Source organism: Capricornis sumatraensis, chromosome 9 (genome assembly GCF_032405125.1).
Source record: "Capricornis sumatraensis isolate serow.1 chromosome 9, serow.2, whole genome shotgun sequence".
Taxonomy (NCBI): domain Eukaryota; kingdom Metazoa; phylum Chordata; class Mammalia; order Artiodactyla; family Bovidae; genus Capricornis; species Capricornis sumatraensis.
This window is the reverse complement of record NC_091077.1, coordinates 56,953,997-56,981,229: the sequence shown is the minus strand read 5'-3', so window position 1 is coordinate 56,981,229 and position 27,233 is coordinate 56,953,997. Positions and strand designations below refer to the sequence as shown.

Here is a 27,233-nt window from a genome sequence, read left to right as displayed (position 1 = left end):
TTTAGCTCCTCTTCACTCTCTGCCATAAGGGTGGTGTCATCTGCATATCTGAGGTGACTGATATTTCTCCTGGCAGTCTTGATTCCAGCCTGTGGTTCTTCCAGCCCAGCGTTTCTCATGATGTAATCTGTACGTAAGTTAAATAAGCAGGGTGACAATATACAGGCTTGATGCACTCCTTTTCCTATTTGGAACCAGTCTGTTGTGCCATGTCCAGTTTTAACTGTTGCTTCTGATCTGGTATTCCCATGTCTTTCAGAATTTTCCACAGTTAATTGTGATCCACACAGTCAAAGGCTTTGGCATAGTCAATAAAGCAGAAATGGATGTTTTTCTGGAACTCTCTTCCTTTTTCGATGATCCAGCGGATGTTGGCAATTTGATCTCTGGTTCCTCTGCCTTTTCTAAAACCAGGTTGAACATCTGGAAGTTCACGGTTCACGTATTGCTAATATATGTGGAAGTTTTTTTTATACCTATATACACTTGCCTTTAAACTCAATTACCTTTTTTCCATACTCCGTAGTGAAATGAATGCAGGAATTATAAAGACAGATCAAAACTATGAAAAGATGATGTTTAAAGAAGCTTTGAAAACAGGGTTTTTTGAGTTTCAGGTAAGCTGTTAATTTTCATAGCATAAAATATTCAATGTAAATATTGCACATTTCTTTTTTTTCTCCTGCTATAGCATAATGACTCATCTTTTAAATGGAGAGTGAAAACTTGTAAAGTCTTCAATAAATTATGATTTTAAGTAGTTTTCTTGGGTACTTTTTCTATTATGTTCCTTTGTATAAATAATTCCTTAATATAAATAATTCTGTTCCTAGTTGAGCTGTGAGTTAATTGAGGTTAAATCTGAAAATTAGTCATGTTTTCCAGAAAAGCATTTTAAAATTGATTTAAAAAAAAAAGGCCTAATTGTAAACTAATTGCTGTTAAGTTTGAAAGCAAATGTTTTCTGAGATTTTCCACAAGGTGTCAGTATATCCTCAAGTTTGACAGTCCAAGTGTTTAAAGTAAAAACGTAGCTTTTCTCAGTTTTGTAGAATATCACATTGGGATTTATGTAATTTGGTTTTCAGAAATGTGGTTAAATAAGGATAAGTGCTGAGCATATCAGTGTATCATATTTATAGGCTTTTTAGTACTTAATATTTGTTACTTAGAGCATTCACCTTAGTACCCAGTTTAAATTGTTCAATTTTTATGTCCATTACAATATGTCTTTTTCAGATATTTCTTTTGAGAATTAGTAATATAAAAGTGCAATATTCTTTTGTTAGGATTGATAATTTTTTTTTTTTTGAAAAACGGGGTTAATCAAACATTTGTTTGATCTTGTAATTAAGAGATTTCCTAATCATAAAAACAAAAGAATGGAACAATCAAAAAAAATACTGATGAATTTGGCAACACAGGTAAGAAAATCACAACTGAAATCATCTTAAAAATACACAGTCAATTGGAAAATTACTTACAGTCTGTATTTTAGTATTTTTGACACATCAAAAAAAAAAATACAGATATCCAAAGAAAAATAACCAAAGGATGTAAACAAATAGTCCCTCTAAAGAATCCTAAATGGCTAAGAAGTGCTTAAAAAATGTTTAATAGCAAAGGTCATCAAAGATGTACAGATTTAAACAATTTATTGTTATGGACCTAAGGATTGATACACATTTATTTTCAGAATCTTAAAAATAAAGCAAAACCTTTTCAGAAATTATGAAATTTTTAAAGACTAAGTACTTAAAAATGCGTTAAAATAGAGATATTGAACTTTTTTCCTTTAATTTTATTTCAAAGAAGTAGGGGGAGAGAAATGATAAAGAATTCCAAATTTTGTAGGCCGCAAAAGATAAGTACCGTGAATTGGCCATAGAAGGGATGCACCGAGACCTCGTGTTCCGGTTTATTGAAGTTCAGACGCTTCTCTTGGCTCCATTCTGCCCGCATTTGTGTGAGCACATCTGGACACTCCTGGGAAAGGTAGCGTTATGCATTTAAGATGTTCTGTGTGGTTTTGATTTTTGTCTCATTAAATAATGTTACTTACAAGAAAAAGACTGAAAATGAGTACTGTTAAATATAATGTTGGGTTCATCATCTCATAATTATTACAGCAGCTTAAATTGAAGCTGTCTCCTTTTCAGACAGAAACATCATGTATGAGTCTTTATATACACACTATGTATATTTTACTTTATGAGTGTTGTTTATCACCTTCTTATTAGGAAATAGTATGATACATTTGAATATATTCAAATATATATTTTAATATATGTATAACTAATAATGTTTTTCTAGCTGTTTGTTTTTAAAGGTGAAAATATTGAAAGATATATATAACTGTTATGAACTGCTTATAAACAAAGGTAAAATTGTATATTTGCATAAATATTCTTTTATATAAAATTCCTGGCATATATAGGGCTGCATATTCAGGGATATTATATTAGCATTCTTACTGTGAAGGTAAATTTAATTATTTCTCTCAGGCTTGCAGATAAACAGATTGGTTGGTTTAATAACTCCTTTCCAGCCTTGTTAGCCAAGCTCTTCTGTATTTTTCACTGTGTGAAGAATGCAAAAACGTGTTCATGAAATATATTCCAAATAGCCATACTTTCAGTACTAGATGTATTAATAGGGTAAAAACTGAGAGTGTGTGTAATTTATATAATAATGATTAAATTTAGGCAAATTAGCATTACATAATTTTCTTTGAAAGTGAGCATATGTGTGTGGGTATTAATATGCTTGTACAAATGGATGCTAATTAAGGATGTAGAGTCAGACTTCACAGCTTGAATTCTAGGGAACATTAGATCAGGGGCTGAAAGTGTGTTCTATGTAGTCAGGTTTGAACTTGGAGCACACAGTTACAGATGGTAGCCTTGGTATGAAACTGTAACCAAGAATCATAAAATAGTTGTGTTGTCTAACCTCAGTGAACCTTTTTTTTTCTTTTTTCAAGCCTGACTCAATTATGACTGCTTCATGGCCTCTGGCAGGACCTGTGGATGAAAGCTTGATACGTTCCTCACAGTATCTCATGGAAGTAGCACATGACCTTAGGCTGCGACTCAAGAACTATATGATGCCTGCTAAAGGGAAGGTGAAGTCATTTTTTTAAGAGTCATTACTTAAAAGTTATTGGTCAAATAACATCTAATAGTGATGAAGATAAAGACAACTTTCATTAAAATGTATAGGGCTATTTTCATTATTAATGCAGTTCTATAATATGATTTTTTTTAATGTTAAAGGAAGTAGTGGTATACACTGGAAGTTTATTTCATTTTTGGTGTATATAAAAATAAGCAGATGTTTTTTCCTTTGTTCTACCCTATAGAAGACTGACAAGCAGCCCCCTGAAAAGCCTTCACATTGCACCATCTATGTGGCAAAGAACTATCCGTCTTGGCAACACATCACCCTGTCAGTTCTACGTAATCACTTTGAGGTAATTCTCTCAGTAGACATTCCCCCTCCAAGCAGTGTTGTGTACTGCTTATACTGTTTTTGTTTTCAGGATGTTGGCAGTGTCTAGGGGAAGGAAGAACGGCATCTTCGTTTAATTACCTTTAGATGTGGAGTGTCCTTTGTAGCTCTTAAATGGATGCTGAGGGAAAAACTGTTTCATTTCTGAAACTTTCATACAAAAATACTGGATCTAGTAGTATGTAATAAGAGATGTGGAACTTTTTCATAATATTGGTTAAAATTATGAAGCAAAAGAACTAAGTTTGCCTTTTGGTTTCATTGTACCTTGAACACTGGGATTCATGAAATCTTAACATTATGATGTTTGAAATCTTTGAAGCTTGATGCTTGAGTAATTTAAAAGAAAGTGGCCAGTTTGATAACTACCAGTAGAAATGGAGAGTTTGGTGTTTCCTTTTTTTTTTTTTTTAAGACTGTCAGGTAAATCGCTATTACATATGATAGTTATATTTGAAGGAAACTCAATATTTAAACTTAATTCTAGGTTTTCCTAAAGAAAAAAATTTACCTACCTTTTTCCTTTCATGTTCAAAATACGGAAACAAATTTATATGTTGTGGAATTTTTGCCTAGGTTATAAAGAATAGTTATTGGTGGACAGAAACCATTAAGGTACACTTGAGAAAGAGACAAAATAGGGATTATGGCCAAAGCATAAAGTGATAATATAAAGGAGAAGTCCATAGCTTTGGTTTTCTAGACCTTTATTGCAATTTTGTCTCACTACTTTTCATAGTTGCCCAAGAAATACTTATGAGAATTTTTAGATTTGTAAGACTTGATGGAAAGAGAAGAGCAAGTGTTTTCATAATCTTTGTGAACCTGATTTTATGGGGAAGTATTTCTTCCTTTGATTGTATATAATAGAAAGAGAAAGTAGCTCTTAGAGTTTGCTTATAGATTTTTGACTTATGGTAAATAAAAGAGTAAAAGCTACTTCGGTAGTCAGAAAAATGAAATTGTGCCTCAGTGGTTTATATATTCATTATCAGCATTTTCAAGGAAACAGCAGAAGAATTCAATATGGTATGGAATATCCCAGGTATTAAAAAAACCCATCACCACTGTTCTTTTAGAAGTTATACTTTTACTTATATTCATTGACTAGATTATATAGTTTGGAATCAACATCATCTTTTGACATTATTTGGAATGACCAGCTTCCTTTAAAATTATCATTTGTTTTTATCCTAAAGAACTCAAAGAGTGTCAGTTTATAATCCAGAGGAATGTTCTTATGTTTAGTATGACACTTATTCAGTGACATAGGGAAAAGGAATGTGTCTCATCCTCTCCTTTTCTCTTCCTTATGTATTTCAAAGCAACATTTTTGCCAGTGGAGAAAATATTTTTTCCTGTGTACTCTAGTAAAGGTTAGAATTGAATGTCAATAGATTATTGGAAATCTTACTATATGTTATTTTTCTTTTAGATTTATTCCCAACCCTTGGCTTTGGTGCAGTGCTTTTATATTAAGGAGAAAACAGGTCTTCCAAAACTCTGAAAAGGCCACTTGCTTTATTACTCCTCTGTTGATGTTTGTAGGAGTGAATTTAAATTTAGGCAGCACATTTGGGACGGTGTGCATATTAGTGCTTATAATACTTTTAGGTAGATAGAAATTATTATTATTATTATTATTATATTTTTATTATTTTAAAGAAATTCTTTTTTCACATTTGTGGTAACAGTTTATAAGAAGAGTGCTCAAAAACAGAAATTATATATATCTTGTATGATAGTTATATAATCTTCATTTTGCTTGACTAATGAATTGCTTTTAGAAGTTTAAAGACAAATGAGATCTTTACAGACCATTTTATCACCAGGTAGGACTAATGTTATGATCCTAAAAGTGTCATTAACATAAGGAAAAATTAAATACTTTGCATGACGCACTTGCTTTTCTCCTCTGTCCTAAAACACATGTGTCCTTTGAATTTAGAGGAAATAGGAGACTCTTTTTTGTATTATTCATTTACCTTTCACTTCCCCATGATGCTGGAGTGTGCCCCCTCTTCTGCTCTTCTCTATCAGGCTGGTGGCCACTGTTTCATTTCTGGCCAGTTTCTTATAGGCATATCTACTATCTTACATTATTTTAAAAATATTTTTCCTCATATTCCTCTCCCACTCTTTTTTTTAGAACAACAGTGGAAAATTGCCTGATAACAAAGTCATTGCTGGTGAACTAGGCAGTTTGCCAGAATTGAAGAAATATATGAAGAAAGTGATGCCATTTGTTGCCATGATTAAGGTAAGCTGTGGATCTTGTGCAGCTGTGATCACATGGGTAGTGATGGTTAGCTAGGATCATAGAAGGAAGAGGAAAACTCTGGGCAAGATCTCTCTTAGGAGATCTGCTGAAATGACTTTTCAGTCAGTGGTTGTGGAAATGAATGATTATATTTGGGTTTTACCTGTGAAATTGCTGAGTGTGTTAAAATATGTATTGTGAAAGAAAAATTGGTTTAGAATTACTGCACTAAATGATTCTCTTCATGTTCTACCTGCCCTTCTTTTCAGTTTGAGGAGGCAGCATATTCTTTGGCTTCCATTAGGGTCTTTTTACTAGATCCTATTACTGGAAACAGGATTCTACATTTGTATAGGTTTAACTTATTAACAGGATAAATGTTGTTTATAGCGATTAGACCAGGGTTTCTCAATAATGGCTCTATTTGTATTTTAGGTTGGATAGTTCTTGGAAGGCTGTTCTCCTGTGCACTATAGGATGTTTAACAGTGTCTTGACTTCTACCCACTGGATGCCAGTAGAATTTCTCCCTCCCCAACTCAAGTTATGACACTTAAATGACTCCAGACATTGGAGACATTTATTTCCTGGTTGTCTGCTCCCCAATTCCAGCTTCCCCATTGAGGGCTTCCCTTGTAGCTCATTTGGTAAAGAATCTGCCTGCCATGCAAGAGACCTGGGTTTGGTTCCTGGGTCAGGAAGATACCCTGGAGAAGGAAATGGCAACCCACTCCAGTATCCTTGCCTGAAGAATCCCATAGACAGGAACTTGGCAGGCTACAATATGAGGTCGCAAGAGTCAGACACGACTGAGCAACTAACGCACACACATTGAGAACCTTTGGGTTAAACTCTTAGCTTTCTTCATATAGATAGCTGATCTATTGGATTTCTTGACAGAGAAACAGAAACAAAACTGAATGTTGCTTAAGATCCCAGACTCTGGGGGCAGACAGATCTTGGCCCCAATCCTGTTTTCTGTTACTTCTTAGTTTGGAGGCCTTAGACAAATCACTTGAATTCTTTGGGCCACAGGTTTTTCATCTATAAAATAGGAAATTAATAGAATCTACCTTTTAGGAGTGCTGTGAGGAGTAAATGAGTTAATACATATAACACATTTTAATACTACTTGTCAAAAAGTAAGCTCAGTAAATTAAAAAAAAAAGTTAATCAGTGTCTTCCGCCCTATTAAGCATGTAATGATTATTATGCTTTAGATTAATTCTTCAACCTTGGAGGCTATAGATGCCTTCCTGATAAGAAAGCAAAACTCAGAGCTTGTCCTGTATTAGGGTAAATTGCTTCTAGGAGAATTAAAAGGCTTTCCTAAGGACACATAGTCAACTGTCTGAGCCTTATGGTATTTGAAGTTTCAGAAATAATTGAGACTCTTGGCTTGACCTACACTAATCAAGTTATGTTTGTGGGTATACTCATAATTCATTGGTTTTCAGCTAGTGCCATCGGTCCGATGTCAGATCCATTGTCAATATGGGAATCAACAAACTATCAACAAAAATCAACAAAAAAAAGTCAACAAAATATTGTTCATTGCACAGGCAATAAATTTTGGTGACATGCTTTACAGAATCCAGTAAAACCGATTTTAAATAATGTTAGATTCAAGGATTGGTTTTTTGAAAAACCAGTGTTAGAACTTTCAAGTAGTAAAATATTTTTTCAGTAATGGTGATTTGCCAGGCAAATTAGTGGTTTGTAACTTTGAAAAGTATTTAATAAATCTGGGAATAAGAATAGTTTTCTAGCACTTCATGGGAAAAGAAACAACTTGGATGATAAATGAAGGTAGTGAGCATCAAGAATCGTGTCAGGTCACTTTCATATAAATAAAGGAAACATGTTCTAGTCAGGTTAGCTATATTTGTGCATTTGAGCATAGTTCTTGAAGGTTGCATCTTGAGCAGCAAATACTTTATTTAATGTTAAAGAAAATTAAGAATAAGGAATTTTTTTTTAAAGAAATGGTTTTTATGTTATAGAATTATCCGAGTACCCATTTAAATCAAGATTTTAAGATATTTTAAAATTTATAGGGATTTTTTTGTTTGGTTATATACTTATTTATTTCATTTTGGAACCCTTATTATTTTTTTAATATTTATTTTTAATTGATCAATGATTGGTTTGTAATATTGGTTTGATTTCTGTCATATATCAACATGAATCAACCGTAGGTACACATATATACCTCCCTCTTAAGTCTCTCTCCCGCCTCCCACCCATTCCCACCCCTCTAGGTTATCACAGAGCCCTAGTTTGAGTTCCCTGAGTCATAAAGCAAATTCCCATTGGCTCTCTATTTACATATGTTTGTATATGCAACCATGCTACTCTATGTCTGGTTATTATTAATTTACTATTCCTTGAAATAGTCTTATTGATGTGGTACCTTAGAAACTTGTAATTTAATTTTTTTTTTTTTTTAGTTAACTGAGGAATATTTTAACACACTTGTTTGATTCCTTGTCAAAGCAAGTTCTTTGGATCTGCTTATTAAGTCAGGCTAAATAAACAACGATGAAATCATATTTCTTTTATAAATCTGAAAACCTGTCCTCTAGTCTTTTCTGTGCTGTCTTAATCTTATCACACTTTAAATTATAATTACGCTCAGCTAGTAATTTCATTAGTGAGCAAACATAGATAAGGGAAACCATGAGTCCAAGGCCTTTCCTTTAACTGTTCAAATTTGAAGATTTTATCACTTGAGAGACTGATTGCTTTGGCGGAAATATGTTCTTTTCAACATATTCTTAATGTGATTTTGCTTTTCAAAACCACTTTGGCTGTTAGGAAAATCTGGAGAAGATGGGACCTCGTGTTCTGGATTTGCAATTAGAATTTGATGAACAGGCAGTGCTCATGGAGAACATAGTCTACCTGACCAACTCTCTTGAGGTAAGAGGGGTCCGGGGTTATAATAACTAACTGACTATAGTAAACAATCCAGTTCTGTTGTTTTATAATAAGCCTTTTTAAAAACTTCATCTTCTATGTTTAGTACCCTTGCCAAATATATTGTAGGGGGAAAGAGAATGGGTAGTACAGGAATTACGGGAAGAAGAAATTATCTGTTACCTTATTTCACTTATCAATGATTCTGTATCTAAAATACTAACTGTATATGCCCAAGTTTTCTCTTCAAAATGAGGAAGAGACCTTATAGTCATATACTTTCAAAATCTCTTATATTATGGAACGCTCTGAATTGCTTCTTTTTCCCACTTCCCTTTAAGACCTCAGATTGACAGATTTGGGTTAAAATCCTTGATTCATGATATATCATCAGTGGCCCATGTTTGGCCCTTTTTTCCCCCTAGTTAGTAATACATGAACATCCTTGAATCTACTGCCCAACTCAGGAAACAGAACACTACCAGTAGCTTTCACATATTTGAGTTTCTCCCCATCCCATCTTCATGCGCCAGGGACAGTTTAATATATAGATTCTAAAAATGCTGTCTCTCATTCAACTTAGGAAGAAGGAAAGATAATTTTCTATAGAAAATTGTGTTAGAGGACTCAAAAAGTGGTTCTAAGAATAATGAAAACCTGGTGGCTCAGATGATAAAGAATCCACCTGCAATGCAGGAGACCTGGGTTCGTTCCCTGGTTTGGGAAGATCCCCTGGAGGAGGGCATGGCAACCTACTCCAGTATTCTTGCCTGGAGAATCCCCGTGGACAGAGGAGCCTGGCAGGCTAAGTCCATGGGGTCTCAAAAGAGTCCGACACAACTGAGCGACTAAGCACAAAAACAGAACAGGTTTACATTTCAAAAAAATTGTTTTATGAAATATGGGAATGAAAGAAACAATCATTTCTAAGTAAATATTTTATGTCATGTAATTATAAGTGTGTGGGTTTCCCAAAGAATCTGTCTGCTAAACAGGAGACACAGTTTCGATCCCTGAATCAGGAAGATCCCCTGGAGAAGGAAATGGCAACCTACTGCAGTATTCTTGCCTGGGAAATCGCATGGACATAGGAGCCTGGCAGCCTACAGTCCAAGAGGTTGCAAAGAGTCAGACATGATTTAATTACTAAACAACAGAAACAATAATTAGAAATGCATAATTAAGTATTAGTAGACATCTATTTTATGTATTTCTAAATGTTCATATGTATTCATGGAAATAAAACACTGCTTGGATATTTTCATTGGGACAGTGGGAACACTTTTTATTTAGGGTCATCTTATATTCATATATATATGCAATTTGCTACATATATTGAGCTTTTCCGGGCTTCCCTGGTAGCTCAGCTGGTAAAGAATCTGCCTGCAATGCGGGAGACCCTGGTTTGATTCCTGGGTTGGGAAGATGCAGTGGAGAAGGAATTGGCGACTCACTCCCATATTCTTCGGCTTCCCTGGTGGCTCATCTGTTAAAGAATGTGCCTGCAATGCGGGAGACCTGAGTTCGATCCCTAAGTTGGGAAGATCCCCTGGAGAAGGGAACGGCTACCCACTCCAGTATTCTGGCCTGGAGAATTCCATGGACTCTATAGTCCATGGGGTTGCTAAGAATTGGACACGACTGAGCTACTTTCACTTTGAGCTTTTCCATTTATTTGAGTGAAAGCCTTTTATCCTCTTTATTGTTTTCTTGTAGGCAGCAGGTAAATGTCAGATTTCCATATAGAAGATGGTAAACATGATTATATAAATAACATACTATGAGACATCCAAGATGAGTGTTAAATACTTGATTATAGATTTCATTTAATGTTTATATGGAAAATAATAAAATTGCACAGATCATTTCATATCAAGTGGAGAACCTAGTTTTGCTATTTGGTGAAATGAGGTGATGATTAATTTCAATCATATTAAGTGATACTAATGACTTCCATTTTTTCCCCTCTCTATTTAGCTAGAACATATAGAAGTCAAATTTGCCTCTGAAGCAGAAGATAAAGTCAGGGAAGATTGCTGTCCTGGGAAACCACTTAATGTTTTTAGAACAGAAGTAAGTTGAAAGAATCTCACTAAATCATTACATTTTAAAGCTGGAAGAGACCTTACAGAGCTTTACATCTAAACCCATCATTTTGAAGATGGAAGCAAAGTGAGGTCCAGAGAAGTTAAATGATTAGTTCGACTTAGGCCACGTAGTTGGTCAGGAGTGGGACTGGATTTCAGTTCCTCTAATTCCCTAGTTAGTCCAGTCCTCACTTTTCCTTATTCTACTGTTACAGTTAGCATCAGATGTTGCTTGTGATTTTAAAAATAAGAATATGATTTTCAAAACGTGACTTAAAAAAAGATAGTGGACATTGAAATGTGAGACTTTTAAACAGAGAGAGGGAGCTTTCATATTTCGGATGAGTTTTGGTTTGATAATGTTATTTAAGACTTTTGGCTTCTGGCATAAACCAGATTGATGAATCATTTCATATTTTGCTTGTAATGCTTTTTATTAACTCTTAAAGAATCCATTCAGAATGGCAGCATTTGGTAAAGTCTGGTGGAGTGCCACTGTGAGACTCCATGAAGTGCCCTACTTTTCTTAATAAGCAGAAGACTTACATAGATCCTGCTACTCTTACCACATTTCATCAAAGGCCCAGCAAACAGAAAAGGTCTCTTTTGAAAGAATGAGGTAATGATGATCATGCAGACCTCCTGAGTTTATCATCAGATTATAGTCTCATTACATTAAGATATGGTGGCTTCAAAAGTACAGTCATTTGAGCCATGGAGACAGGTACATGAAATAGTGTTCCCTATACAAATGTGTTTATTTCAAGCTACTTTCAAGCATTCCCTTAAGCTACTATGTATTTACGTTTCATAACGCTCAGTTAACTTCTTTCACTTAAAATAATGAGTATTGTCTTTAACTATATAGCTTATACAGTGTGGAAAGTAGTATGATACAGAACTGAGTTTATGCTCAGTAAATGTGAGGCTCTGTCTCTTTCTAGCTATGTGACCTTGGGCTGCTTTATTAATCTTTCTGGGTTTCAGCTTTTTATCTGTGAAAAGAGGTCTTAAGGAACTGCTTTTCAGGATATAGGGATGATGTCTATAAAGTACCATCATCTGGTACCTAGTAGGAATTCAGTGGTAGTTGTGGAAGAGAAAATAGAATCGTTGTTACTATCCATCATCAGTACAGATATGTGTACTCATAGTCACTCTTATGCAGGCATTTGGTAATAAGCATGAGCTTTGTACATCTTTTCTTTCATACTTGAGTATCCTTTGATCTTGATTTTAAAATATCAGAATTAAGTCTGTATTTCTTGGACATTAAAAGTCTAGCAGACACTCCTCTCTCAGCAGTATTCAGATTTGATTTCTAATTAATAGTCATTTTCTCTTTATTTTCTTAGCCTGGTGTATTAGTTTCCCTACTGAATCCTCAACCATTCAGTGGCCACTTCTCAACCAAAATTGAAATCAGGCAAGGAGATAACCGTGATTCTATACTCAGGCGTTTAATGAAAGTGGACCGAGGAATCAAAGGTAAATGGCTTCCCTGAAGTGCACGTTTGGCACTAGCTCATGGATTTGTGAGTTCTAAGCAGCAGGAAGAAGGAAGAGTAACTGGCTTGCTTAGGGACAGTCATGTAATGTGGAAAGAATATTGGGCACAGAATCAGGACACCTATCTTCTCTTTTGGGACCTTGTGACTAGGTAGCTTGGTGACTTGGACATGTCACTGAAGCTCTAAATTGATTTCTCTTTTCATAAAATGAGCACTGGATTACGTGTTTTTCCAGGATTCCATCTAGCTTTATTTGGAAAAATATTGATTGATTGGTTTGGCTGCTCCAGGTCTTAGTTGCACTATGTGGGATCTTAATTCCCTGACCAGGGATTGGACCTGGGCCCCCTGCATTGGGAGCATAGTCTTAGCCACTGGACCAGCAGGGAAGTACCAGGATTCCATGTAGCTTTAAAATTATAACAAGCAATTTCCATCTCCCAGGGATATTCAGAATTAAGCAACATATTCCCTTAATATTCCAAATTAACCTGCTTGACTGAATCTGTTCCTGGGGAAGGAAGAGAAAAATAATAAAAGTTTTTGTGTGTCTGTCATGTGTTCGGAGAAGGTGATGGCACCCCACTCCAGTACTCTTGCCTGGAAAATCCCATGGATGGAGGAGCCTGGTGGGCTGCAGTCCATGGGGTCGCGAAGAGTCAGACACAACTGAGCGACTTCACTTTCACTTTTCACTTTCATGCATTGGAGAAGGAAATGGCATCCCACTCCAGTGTTCTTGCCTGGAGAATCCCAGGGACGGGAGAGCCTGGTGGGCTGCCGTCTCTGGGGTCACACAGAGTCAGACACGACTGAAGTGACTTAGCAGTAGCAGTCATGTGTTAGTCATTTAATCCTTTTACAACTGTCTAACATTGAGGGTATTATTTCCCTTTTGCAGATGATAAAGTAGAGGTTTGCATGGCTAAATAACTTACAAAGGTCATAACAGCTAGTAAATCTTGAAGCTGGAATTCAAACAATTCAAACATAGGTCTTTGTCTGTAAAGCTCATATTCTTTCTTTTAGACAATATGCCTCTGGATAAAATATGTAAATAGTCTTAATTTATTAGCAAGATTAAGTCTATATCTTTTATGATTAGATTTGATATAATAATTTGTAGTTCTTTTTTAAAATCACTCAGCTGATCTTATGCGTGGAGGGAGTTAGTGTGTTTCTAAATTATTTTTCTTCCAAATTATGAAGACAAATTAATGTTGAGATTCCCTGTTTTGCATGATCTCTCCCTTCTCTTCTTGATGGCAATCAAGAGTTGATTGGGCCACATACCATCAGTATAAAAATTTCCTGAAAAGATTTAAAGATCCCATACAGTGACCTAATTTTTCAAACTGTATTCAGGGTAACAATATTCCATTTACATAGAAGACTTAAAATAGCCCTGTTTCATTCTGCCATGCATTTTTTGTTCTCTGGAAATTTTTGAGAGACTATTGTGTGTGGTGTGTGTGTAGAGATAAGTGTGTATGTAAAGACTCCTGTGTAGGTACTAAGGGTTTTGGGGAGTCCACACAGTACTGTTCACTAGGAGACTGCATCTCCTGAAGGAGTAGGGGACTTAACTACTGAAGTACATAGTCTCTAAGGAGAAGCTGCTGATACAGTAAGAGAGGTGCAGGTACGACTTGCAGCAGAGAGAAAGGTGAGCTCATTTATTTCCAGCTGTGGTGATCAGGGCTGGTCTTATGGAGAAAACATCGTTTGGATGGGCCCTGTGAGGGTGAAGGGAACGTGTGTGCTTGCATGATGGAAATGCTGATAACTTGTTTCACCGTGTACCAGCAATATGTTGCTGCTGCTGCTAAGTCACTTCAGTCGTGTCCAACTCTGTGCGACCCCATAGACGGCAGCCCACCAGGCTCCCCGTCCCTGGGATTCTCCAGGCAAGAACACTGGAGTGGGTTACCATTTCCTTCTCCAATGCATGAAAGTGAAAAGTGAAAGTGAAGTCGCTCAGTCGTGTCTGACTCCCGGCGACCCCATGGACTGCAGCCCACCAGGCTCCTCCATCCATGGGATTTTCCAGGCAAGAGTACTGGAGTGGGGTGCCATTGCCTTCTCCGAGCAATATGTTAGGACTGGGAATTTTTGTTTTTTGTAGACATTTTAAAAAATTGAAAAAATTGCAGTAAAATATGCAAACCATAAAATTGACCACCTTAATCATTTTTTTGAGTGTGTAGTTCATTAGCATTAAATACGTTCATATTGATGTGCAACCATCACACTATCCATTTCTAGAACTTTTTCATCATCCCAAACTGAAACTTTTATCCATTAAACAATAACTTCCCATTCTTCCTCCTTCTAATCCCTGGCAAGAGCTCTTCTATTCTGTGTATTTGACTCTCCTAGTTACCTGTATAAGTGGAATCATACAATATTGTCCTTTCGTGTCTGTCTTATTTCACTTAGCAAAATGTTTTCAAGGTTTATCTACGTAGACATTTAGCATGTTCCCTCAATAAACCAGGTCCTGTAGAATGATAATGCCATTCTTGCAACTTATAGGCCACAAAAAGCAGAACTTGAAAATTTTGAAGTGTGAACATACAGGAAGCCATTTTGTGGCCTTCCTTTTTGCTGTTTTATGTTGCATATATTGGTCATGAGAAAATTTTGTAATGGGAAGAACTCTTAACTCTGAAGAACAATATAATAGCTTCTAAAGAAAATAGGTATTTGTGTGCACCCACTGGATAGGATAATTATGAGGTTGTAGTGCATAAGAGGCTTTATTCGTGTATTGGAAATTGGATTATGTAATATGTTAAACCTGATTTACCTTTAAATACTCTCAGATACAGCACTGACTAGGTTCTTCGGAACTGTACCGATGTGTTTTGTTCAGCTTGTCTTTTCTCACTGAGCTTCTGGCATAATTCTTACTTCCTTTGTTATTCTAGCTGTGAATAATGTTATCATAAAGTGCTTTTAGTTTGATATTAGTAGCTGCTGTGAATTTTGGAAAATAGATAGAGAAATATTAGGGGGAGTTTGCAATTGATATTCCTCCAAGTATCTACAGAAGAGCTCTAAACTTAAGACTTTTCCAAAAGCCCTCAGGATACTTTGATATCTAAGAGAACTGAGTATGTGAAATGAGAAAGGAGTGAAATTCAATAACATACTTCTCTGTCTGCTATGATAGCCAGCAAGTTGTCCAATTAGTGCCAATTGTATTGAGGGTGATTATGATCTAGGTCCAGGAGGAACTAGGAACTAAAATCATCATTTCACTCCACAAAGGCTGTGGAGTAACTATTTGATGATAATAACTTTAAATCACTCAAAACTCATGCCACATATGAACTAATAATTTGGAGGTGAAAAGCTCCATTTCGCATTATCAATCCCTAGGGACTTTCAATCATTCTCATCTTTTCTCATCTTTTCTTAAATCTTGTGTAGTTGCAGACTTAAATTTCAACATTTTCAATGATAAGACAGGTCTGGGATAAGAAAAGATAGTAAAGCCACTAAGAAAGCCCCAAGAATTTTATTTGCAGTAATGAAGTACATGGGGAAACATCCAAGCAGATGTGTTTTGTCACTTAGGAGCCTGATTGGGTATTAAGGCTTTTTTGAAATAGTTTAATTCAGAATTGCTTGGAATGATGACGGAGGTCTGTTTCAGAGAGATTGAGACAGAAAGACAGAGGCATATCTGCAGTAAAAGGCCTTGTGCATAAAATCTGCTAGCAGGGCTTGTCATTGCTTCCGTAAGAAAATAATTTGATACCACTGATGTGCATGTTGAATTACAATAGCCATTAAAGTGAATTGTATTCTTCCACTCAAATAAGACCATGGCTGTCATGAAGACTGGGCCTGCTTCTTTCTCATTTTAATTTTCAGGGCTTGTGCTGTATCTGGGGATAGATTATATGGCCTCTGCAGAACCTCTGTAAAGACTCTTAGGCAGGATTGCCTTCATGGTAGTTGTAGGTAATTGCTCTGTAAACCCTCAGATCCCTATTCTAAGCTTGTCATCCTTTAGTCTTTGTTTCCCAAGGATAATAGAATGCCTGGATAACTTGTACTCCTCAAATAGCTGCCAGCTGCATTAATGTCTCCTTTTATCTTTTTTTGTAAATCTTATCCCTCTCATGCTAAGAGTCATAGTCTCAAGGTAGCATGAGGGAGTATGGCTTATGGACCACCCAGCAATCTACTTTAGAAAAGGGTGGGAAATAAGTCAGAAGGTATCTTCAGTTTTCATAGATCAAGTTAAGCATAAACTAGCCATGCTACGCTTAGAATGAGCAATGAGCCCAGAATCAGCATTTGTAGTTATTTATGGTATTTTTCCACCTTGTAAAATAAAACCATTTGATGTTGAAAAGTCTCAGAATTGCTGAAATAAATACATTTCTTTTGGGCTCAGTTGTTGGCAGGATTGTTGCATCATAAATTTGTTCAAGGGACAAGCGCTTTCTTTGCCAGGAGCTGTCTTATCATCTTGCACAAGAGCAGATCAGGAAAATCTCAAGCAGGGTAGGGTTGGAGCTCATCCAGAAGCTCAAAATTCTAAAGTCTGTGCCCTTTCCCCCTGTTCTCCTTTCGTTGTCTCTCATCAGCTTGTTAATACACTTTTCATCATTTAAGCAAAACAAGAATCTGGTAATGCTGTTTCTTAGAGTAGTAATTCTGTTTCCAAAATTATCTTCCAAAAGAAAGCTACAATTCTTGCACTTTTAAATATTCCAAGAAGCAAGACAAGAAAAGGAAAAAAAACTTTTAGGTTTTTTAATGTTCTGAAAATGGTTAATTGAAGTGTATTAAAAGTGATTTGAGAGAGCATGTAGGATAATGCTCAGAAATATACTCAGTCCCTCCCCTTGGTTTATAATTCCAGCAGATGTGTTATACAGAAGTTCTGCCAGTTTTTGATCTGGGTGAAAGCTGACAGAGGGTGAAGATTTGTTAGATTTATGTTTGCTTTCTGAGTTTGGGTCCTGTTTAATAACCTGATGAAAATATTTTTTAAGATATAATGAGTGTGTTTAAAACATGAATTATGAGACTCAGCTGTGGGTTTGAGCTAGTGACTGTAATGAAATGTTCGTTTTGCTACTTTATTTTGCTGTAGACCTTTCCAAAGTGAAACTGATGAGATTTGACGATCCAGTGTTGGGGCCTCGGCGAGTTCCTGTCCTGGGAAAAGAGCACACTGAAAAGACCCCCATTTCTGAGCATGCTGTTTTCCACGTGGATCTCATGAACAAGAAAATTCATCTTACTGAAAATGGGCTACGGGCAGATATTGGTGATACAATGATCTATTTAGTTCATTAAACAAAGGCACAGGAGATTTATCCTGGTTTCTGAGGATATTACTGCTATGATTGTGCCTGTAGGTAGGCTCCGAGAACCTTAGGCTGGACCTAAATAGATTTAATTTCTGACCATCAGATTCTGCATGTACTCGTAACTATACCACATTTTCTTCAATTCCTGGACCTAATAAATTTTTTTTCCTTATTGAGGCCTCAAATAGAAATAGTTTGTACCATACTTTGTTTTTGTTTTTGTTTTTTTAACAGATGTTTGCTGTTTCCCAGAAGCTGTGAGCACTTCAGGTTAATGCAAAAGTGTCAGTATGCTTCTTGTATGAGGTGTACTTCATGTTATTTATGAGGGGTAAGGAGTAGCTAGCAACTTTTTTATTACATCCATTATGGAGTTAGCTGTTTTTCTTTTTTAAAAAGAAGAGTAATTAGATAATCAGTTTTGCTTTTAAAAAGAACTCTCATGATGATTTTAAAAGAACAAATGAGAATATTTTGATTTGATTGTGATCACTCAGTATTTTATATAAAGAAAAATAGGTCTTAAAATAATTTTTTTTAGCTTTGATATATTCAGTTAGCCACCAATAATATTTTCTCAAGGCTAGTATTGATAATTTATAAATAGTTATTTGATTATACTAAATTTAGGTGTTTTAAAGGAGAGGATTTTTTCCGCCCTCAGAAATCTGCATTTATCAGATTTGCTTTTAGTTCAGTTGTGTTTAAAGATCAAGCCAACAGTATTGCGTATTTATTTTTTTATTCTTTCTGGAATGTCTTTAGATATTGTCTGTGTCATCTCTTTTCATATGAGGAAAAATATTAGATATTGACTGATAGCAATAAAAAATTTGCATTTCTTGAAGGATTTCATGTGGAGAAAGACCAATTCTGATAATCCTAGGAAACCTGAATTCTAACTTTCAGATCATGTGAAGAGATTTTCTTGAGCTTCCTTAGTTTGCTTCATACAATTTGAGATTACAGGGCCTAGTTGAATTCTTTATTACAGTCATTAAGACAAATCATAGAATGTTCGAACTGAACTATCCTTTAGAGAGCATCAAGTACATATCATTGTTTATCTGCTAGGAGCAGGCAGCATAGCAGAGTAGATAAGATTACATGCTCTGAGGTCAGACTAGCTAAGTTAGATTTCCATTTCTTCCACTTGCTACTTGTGTCCTTTTGGCCAGTTACTCGACCCATTTCTACATCTATAAAATGAAACTAATAATGTACCTACTTTCTAGGCTTATTGTGAGATACTCAGAGGAAACAATGTAGGAAAATCTTACCTGTATATTAATAGCGTAGTACCTGCCAAGTGGTAAACCTTCTGAAATGCTGCTGCTGACCTTCAATGATTGGTACTGAATACTACTATACTACTATATCAGGTTATAGTAGTAGTAGTAATAATAGACTTAGGACTAATAGGATTATTGTGGCTAACAATCATATCATATTTGTTTGGTTCTTTTTGGGGCAACTAATTCGTTTGCCCTCCATTAGATTCTTTTGCTGCTTCCTCAATCTGCATAGCTATAGTTACTCCCTAAATCAAAGTAAGTAATCCTTCCTGAGGCCTAAACAAAGGCTACTTGGGTTTAACTTGGCAAATTAAATGAAATGTGCTTGGTCAAAAAAAGAAAAAGGGAAATAATTTTAGTATTGTGAGTAATTGTGCCTGTTTTAATAAGTGAGCCTATGAACCTATGCTTCCTTGGATTACAGGTGAGTTGGGATTCATGGATTCTCTGTTCCCTCAGTCTCAATTCCAGTCTCTCTCTCTTAGAATAGATGTCTTGCTAGACTGAATATGTTTTTTGTGTTTAAAGATATGTAAGTTTTGTATAAGGAAGCCTCTAAATGTAAGCCTATAATTTTATTTGATGTGCAACTGAAAAAAACAGCAACTAATTGAAATACTGAGGGAAAAACAAGTTGCATTGGGTTTATTGTATTAATATCATAGGAGCTGGTTACCTTCCTAAATGAACAATGAAACAGAATTCATCAGCAAAGCAAAAACCTATGTAATCACCTCACAGTCAAGGAATAGCGCAATGCCAGCACCTCAGAAGCCTCCACGCATAAAGACAGACTTATGGCCCAGTGTATGAACAGTCTTTATACATGTTCCATGTGAGATTTTAAAGAATGTTTATTCTGCAGCTGTGGAGTTCTACATACGTGCATTAGGTCATAGATGCAGATTGAATTGTCCAAATCTGTATCCTACCTTCTGTTTTCTTAGTGTACGCTCCATTTTGGAGACGTATTAAATCTCATGACCCCGGATTAATACATTTCTCCTCTAGTTCAGACAACTTTTGTTTTATATATAATATTTTATGCTGTGTTTGATGCTAAATATATTTTGATCTACATAAAACAGTTTTTGTTTTATATATATTATGATGCTTCTGATGTTATTCAGAAGATTGAATAACATCAGTCTTCTTTTGGTTAGTGTTCATATAGAATATCTTTTTCTATCCATTTACCTTCCATTTACCATAAACCTTCCATAGCTTTATTTTATTTTTACATTTTATTTTGCCAAATTTTAAACCTATCTAAAAGTTAATCAGCCAGTAAACACCCATATACCTATCAGTGAGATTTATCAGTTATTAACATTTTGTTTCATTTGTGCTCTCTCTTTAAACTTACATTTTAAAAATTTTATTTTGGAATAGTTTTAGCTTTATAGAAAAGTTGCATCTAATGTATGGAAGGGAGAAGGCGGTGGCAACCCACTCCAGTACTCTCTCTTGCCTGGAAACTCCCATGGAAGGAGGAGCCTGGTGGGCTGCAGTCTATGGGGTCGCTAAGAGTTGGGCGCGACTAAGCGACTTCACTTTCAGTTTTCACTTTCATGCATTGGAGAAGGAAATGGCAACCCACTCCAGTGTTCTTGCCTGGAGAATCCCAGGGACAGAGGAGCCTAGTGGGTTGCCATCTATGGGGTCTCACAGAGTCGGACACGACTGAAGTGATTTAGCAGCAGCAGCCGCGGCAATGTATGGAAAGTTCCAGTACACCCTTCATTAGTTTCCCCTAATGTTAACATTTTATGTAACCTTGATTCAGTCGTCAAAAATAAGTAATATTGGTACACTGCTATTAACTAAAGGCTTCATTAGGACTTTACCAGTTTTTCCACTAATGTCTTTTTGCTATTATAGGATCCTATCCGTGATACCACCTTGCACTTAGAATAGACTTTTTAAAAATTTTGAGCCATTTGACAGTAAGTTGCAGAAACCATGACAATTCATTTTTCAGTACTTTAGCATGGCACCCCTAAGAACTAGGACATTTTCCTGTGTAAAACACAATATACACATATCTTGCCCGAGAAATGTAACATTGGACATATATTTTATATGCACAGTATAGTTTAGCAATATTAGGTAATAAGCATTCCTAATACAGGAAGTAATAAAATTTCCAAAATATCTCATCAATAAACTTTTTTCAGGACCTATTCAGAGATTAAGCATTACATTTTGTGTTCATGTCTCTTAATCTCTTTCACACTACAACAGTTTCTCAGCTTTTCTCTTTTAGTCTTTTGTCACAGTAAAATTTTTGATGGGACTCTATGCCAGTTGTTATTAAGCTTGCCTCACAATCTAGATTTGTCTTATTTTCTCCTGGTTGAATTCAGATTTAAGTCTTGGCAAGAGTACTACATGAGTAATATTTCCCATTGCATAATGTATTCATGATTGCTGGATTCATATATTGTTGGCATATTCCTATTACTGATGATGCTAAGTTTGATCATTGATTAAAGTAGCATCTTCAGATTTCTCAACTGAAAAAGTGATTTTTCCCTTTTGTAATTAATAAATATTTTAAAACTTATGTGAATATCCTGTTTGCTGGCAAACTTTCAGGAAGTGGTTGCACTCATGTATCATTTTTCTGCCAGTAACTACACTGGTATGAGAGTTTTTAATTTTTATGATTTTTTTCTCCATTTATTAGGTATCATTCTTCTGTAAAGAAGAGATTTCCCCTTTGTTTCCAATTTTTGTCTTTCTTCATTCTTTACAAACTGCTATGGACTGATGGATTCTTTTTTCATATATGCCATAACATATTACTATCATTATGCTTTGACTGCCCAAATTTTCCTGAGTTATTACCCAGTGGGAGCCCCTTCAAGCTGGTTCCTGTGTCCTTTTGCTGTCTCCTCATCAGTCTTGGAACATTTCTTTGGTTACCGGTACAAGAAGTTTCCAGCTCACCGTGTATTGTCCTGTCCCAGAGCAGAAATCAGTTTTTTTTCTCCTAGGAGCCCTGCTTCTTTTTAATGGAGAATGGTATTAAGAAATCAAGATCTGGGTGTTTTGTGTGCTCATTGCTCCTAAATTTTTTTTTTTTTAGGACTTTACAGTGGACAGAGCTAAGAAATATATGTATACATATTTTTAAAATTATAGTTTTATCTAACGTGACAATTCTTCCTTGCCTTCTTCCTGAAAATATTTGTATTTTCTCACAGAGTGAGAACTCTGGCTCTCAAGAACCTCAGTATATTTACTCATTTGGTCTGTTAATAATTTTAAAATTACCAATCCAGGGCTACTATGAACAACAAGTTTACTAAGTAGAGTTCAATATAGATTTTTTGGAAAAATTTTGCAGTTCTTTATGTCCTTAAAATGTTCCACACTAAAACATATATACAAAGCATATAGACAAAGTTCAAATGTTACCTGAATGAATTGCTTTTCATTTGTGGTTTTAATACAGTCATTTGTTTCTCTTTTCATTCAATTTTATGCTTTGTTTTTTCCCTTTTTATTTATTTTTTGAGTAATTAAAATACTTCAGTTCAGTTCAGTCACTCAGTCGTGTCCGACTCTTTGCAACCCCATGAACTGCAGCACGCCAGGCCTCCCTGTCCATCACCAACTCCTGGAGTTCACTCAAACTCATGTCCATCGAGTCAGTGATGCCATCCAGCCATCTCATCCTCTGTTGTCCCCTTCTCCTCCTGCCCCCAATCCCTCCCAGCATCAGAGTCTTTTCCAGTGAGTCAGCTCTTAGCACGAGGTGGCCAGAGTACTGGAGTTTCAGCTTTGGTATCATTCCTTCCAAAGAACACCCAGGACTGATCTCCTTTAGGATGGACTGGTTGGATCTCCTTGAAGTCCAAGGGACTCTCAAGAGTCTTTTCCAACACCACAGTTCAAAAGCATCAGTTCTTTTGCACTCAGCTTTCTTCACAAATACTTAACACTGTTCAAAAGCCAAGATTACAACCATTCAGAGAATTTTTACTTTTTTGCACCACCTTCCCATATTCTGTAGCTAACCATTTCATTAGTTTCTAGATTATCTTTCCTGTGTTTCTTTATCCAAAAGCAAGCAAATGTTTATTTTTATGTACTTCCTCTTTTCTCATTAAAAAGTATGTATTGTTTTATACCTTGCTTTTTAAACTTTATTTTTTGATTAATATATATGTAAATATTTTTCTATTTTAGTTCATGGAGATCTCTTTCTTTCTTTGTCCTCCTCCTTTTCTTCCTTTCTCCCCTTCTGTCCCTCCTCTTCTTTCCTCTGTGTTGTAGTATTGTAAAGGTGTACCATAATTCATTCAACTAGTCTCTTAATGGAGGGGCATTTAGGTTGTTTATAAATTTCTGATGTTTCATAGAATCTCTATAGAATTATATAGTGACAAACTGTGGATATGTAGTTTTGTATTTGTGGAAGTGTATCTTAATAAATTTATAGAAGTGAGCATGTACATTCGAGAGTAAATGTATATATAGTTTTGTTAGCAGATAATTTGGGCAGAGGGTACAGCAGGTGTGAAAGCTCTGAGGCAGGGGCATGCAACGTGTTCTAGGAATAGAAAAGAGGCCACATGAAGAACAGGCCTCGGGAGAACAAGTGACGTGGCCATATCCCATACACCAGTGGCAGAGCTGAGTTAGAGTCCTGGCCTCCATGTCTCCAGTCTGTTGAAGCACACGTATTAGACAAGGGACAGAGGAGCCTGTTGGGCTGTCTTCTATGGGGTCGCACAGAGTCGGACACGACTGCCACGACACAGCAGCAGCAGCAGCAGCAGGCATGAGAGACAAGAATACATTTGACCAAGGCCAGTGGTATCAGGGCTGTTAGGTCAGAAGAGGGAAAAATTTGTTGGATTTGAGTCAGATAAGACTTCGCAGATGAGGTGTGACATGAAGGGTGATTAGGATTGGAGCAGCAGCTAGGAGAGAGCAGAGCTTTTAGCTTTTAGAACCATGTGTGGATGAGGTGAAAGCAAATGCATGGCTTGTTTGGGAGATGATGCCAGGAATGGAGTGTTTATCTTGGCAGAATGAGAGAGAAATTGGAAACAGATAAGTTAGCAGTAAATTGGGCCTTATAATGATTCTTGGATTCTAGGCAGATGTTCGAAGTTGATTTAATTACCTCAAGAATCATTGCAAATTGCTGAGGTGGGAATAAGATGACATGTTCCTTCATGTGTTTTACAGTTTGTGGTAGTTGTGTCTGTTTTTCTTTTGAGAAATTCATTCACTTAGTCGTTCTAGTGACTGTTTACTAGTTATCTATGTGCCTGGTTCTCAGTATTAGCTGATACTTTGTTATGCTGTTTTCTCTTAGTTTCTTTGGACATTACTTCACCTCTGTCTTAGAGAATACTGAGTTCCCACCCAAGATTTGTAGCATCAATTAAGTTTTCTAATTGCTCACTGTTCTCCTTAGAACTTAATTGGTTTTAAGGTAGGGAGGAAAAACCTTGCACACTTGAAAAACAAACAGGATAGGACATGATCCTTGCTGCTAAGTAAGAGCTTGAGGAATGTGACAAAGGAGTACGTCATGTCTTTTCACTCTGGAGAAGTAAGTGGTAGTTTGTTGTATCCCTTGTTTTCCTTATACTGGAGTTAGGTCTAGAACTGTCCTGTCCAACCATGTGTCTATAGAGGACTTGAAATGTGAGTAGTCTGAATTGAGCCGTGAGGTAAAAGCAGAGAATACACTTCATATTTCAAAGACTTACTGTGACAAAAAGAACATAGAATACCTCAGTAATAATTTTCTTTTATGTTGATTATATGCTGAAATAATAATTTGAATAAATTGGATTAAATAAAATATATTAAAGTTAATGTCATTGATATTGTTTTACTTTTTAAAAAAGGGCTACTGGGAAACTAAATTGCATATGTGACTTGCATTTTATTTCTGTTGGACAGCATGGTCTGTAGATAATGAGGTTTAGGTTAAACATTACTTCCTGTTGTCCCACTCTTAGTAATGCTAAATTTTATAATTTTTTAAACCCTTCATTTTAAAGATACATTTTGATTTTGATCACTTGCAGAACTTTCCATTGTAAAGGTATATATTTTTAAAATCACTTTCAGAATTTTTGTTGTAAAGGGACATTTTGAGTATTTCTCCAGAGTTAAGATTGGTTATTTCTTTTACAAATGCAAATCTGTAGAGTGATGATTTGGCATCTTGGGAATATCCTATTCTCAATTATTTACCTCACGGTTTTACTACCCCAGTGCTTTCCTGAATAAATTATGTTGGAGACTGTGAAAAATGGTGATTTTCTAATGCCAAAATATTACTAAACCAAACGTGGGTTTGCTTGTGCAGCAAAGCCAATTTACTGACACTGGGTTGCGGTGAAGGGAAGTACAGCATTTATTTGTGGGGTGCCAAGCAGGGTTAATGGGCTTCGCTGCTGGCTCAGATGCTAAAGAATGTGCCTGCAGTGCAGGAGAACCAGGTTCAACCCCTGGGTCAGGAAGATCACCTGGAGAAAGGAATGGCAACCCACTCCAGTATTCTTGCCTAGAGAATCCTATGGACAGAGGAGCCTGGTGGGCTATAGTCCATGGGTTCACAAAGAGTCGGACACGACCGAGTGATTAACACACAAGTAGGGATAATGAACAGGCAGCTTGTGCTCAAAAGACTGGAACTCTGATGGCTTTTAAGTAAGAGTTTTTAAAGACAACATTTGGGGTGAGGGTTGTAGCTCCTTCACTTTCTTCTGATTGGTTGATGGTGAAATAACAGGCTAACGTTTTGGGAATCTTAATCATCAGCTTTCTCGTTCAGCTAGTTTCAGGTTTCTGTGTTTATGATTAGTAGATAATCACTATCTTCTACCAGGTTGTGGTGGGGGCTTAGTTTCTGCAGAAAAACTCGAAGATATGCATCAGATTGTTAGGTATATCCTTTGAGGAGCTAGGCCTCTGTTTTCTCACTGAACTGTTTGCTTTTCCTTCGTTTTTGCATTCCCTCACTTCCCTAATTAGTAATTGCCTTAGTCTACTTAGTGGGAAGGCCTAGGAGACTAAAGGCATTTACTGCAAATAAAAAAAACAGGGAACATGGAGGGATTTCTGTACCTGAGAGGCCCCTGCAATATCCTGCTCAATTTCAGTTACCCCCTTCTTTGATACTCCTTAATCCTGAGGGGAAGAGGGGCTGAACAAGAAAAAAAAGGCTTTTTTATAGCGTGGTAAGTCATGAACTCAGCAAGGGAACTCTGTTTTAGGGGACTGGGTTTCAGCTGTCATTTCTTTTCCATAAATAGTTGTCATTCTTCTATAAAGAAGAACATTCTTTTTTCTTCTTTCTCTTTTTCATTTATTTTTTAGGTGAAAGAGCTGTGTGGCATGTGGATTGGTCACTTTATTCAACAAATGCTGTGCTGTGCTCAATCACTCAGTTGTGTCCAACTCTTTGCAACCCCATGAACTGCAGCCCACCAGGCTCCTCTGTCCATGGGGATTCTCCAGGCAAGAATACTGGAATTGGTTGCAACGCCCTTCTCCAGGGAATCTTCCCAACCCAGCGATCCGAACCCAGATCTTCCACACTGTAGGCAGATTCTTTACCAACTGAGCCACCAGGGAAGCCCTGTACAATAGATGTTTGATGAGAGAAGCTGGGACAAATTAAATTTTAAAATATGGAATTAGCTTATGTTGCTCATTCTTCAAAGGAATCTTATTCTAAATCTTTTTGCAGCACTAGTACTCATTTCTTAATTTCTGTTACTCTTATAACCTTGAATTTTCATAGATAGCACATTTATTCAACAAATTATGGAGTGCTTATTAATATTATTTTAGACAGCTGTGTTAAGCACTTGAAATAGAGTGGTGAGCAACATGGCTGTCCTTCATGTAGGATTCATCCTTAGAGTTAACAAGACGATGAGAGCCGCCCGGACCTAGTGAATGAAGGCAGTCATGAAACTATATCTGAAGTATGTTGATTAGGAGGGATTATATAGGCTTTTGCTAACAACTGTGTTCATGTAAATGCTTTGAAGTTCAGAACCCTTCTTTATGGTCATTCTTTATGGTCCTGATGGGAAGAAGGTACAGTGTAGTTGGCTGCTGTTGTCTTTCTAGTGTAACACTGAATTGTGATTGCAGACCTTTCCCCTCAGTGTGCAATTTTCTTGAATTTTTCTTCTCTAGGAACATTTTTCTAGTGTTTCTGGTGTCCATGTCTCTATAAGGTGTGCTTCAGAGGCTCCTAAGACCATGAAGAAGCAGAACAGTAGGGAGGCAATCACCAACCAAGCCCTGCCTTGTTCGCTAGATTGC

General features: G+C 36.2%; 1 protein-coding gene across 2 annotated transcripts in view; it reads left to right on the top strand.

The window, feature by feature from the left end:
- LARS1 (leucyl-tRNA synthetase 1) overlaps nt 1-18,403 on the top strand; it is a 65,770-nt gene extending 47,367 nt beyond the window's left edge. The window contains exons 24-32 of one of the 2 annotated variants that reach the window (XM_068979456.1): nt 527-617; nt 1,855-1,995; nt 2,984-3,124; nt 3,362-3,472; nt 5,660-5,770; nt 8,587-8,691; nt 10,666-10,761; nt 12,131-12,263; nt 17,403-18,403. In XM_068979456.1, the coding sequence (XP_068835557.1) occupies nt 527-617; nt 1,855-1,995; nt 2,984-3,124; nt 3,362-3,472; nt 5,660-5,770; nt 8,587-8,691; nt 10,666-10,761; nt 12,131-12,263; nt 17,403-17,608 (1,135 nt within the window). In that variant the 3' untranslated portion in view covers nt 17,609-18,403. The remainder of the gene's footprint in view (nt 1-526; nt 618-1,854; nt 1,996-2,983; nt 3,125-3,361; nt 3,473-5,659; nt 5,771-8,586; nt 8,692-10,665; nt 10,762-12,130; nt 12,264-17,402) is intronic. The other variant, XM_068979457.1, reaches the window with a different exon arrangement.
- The last annotated feature ends 8,830 nt before the right edge of the window (nt 18,404-27,233 follow it).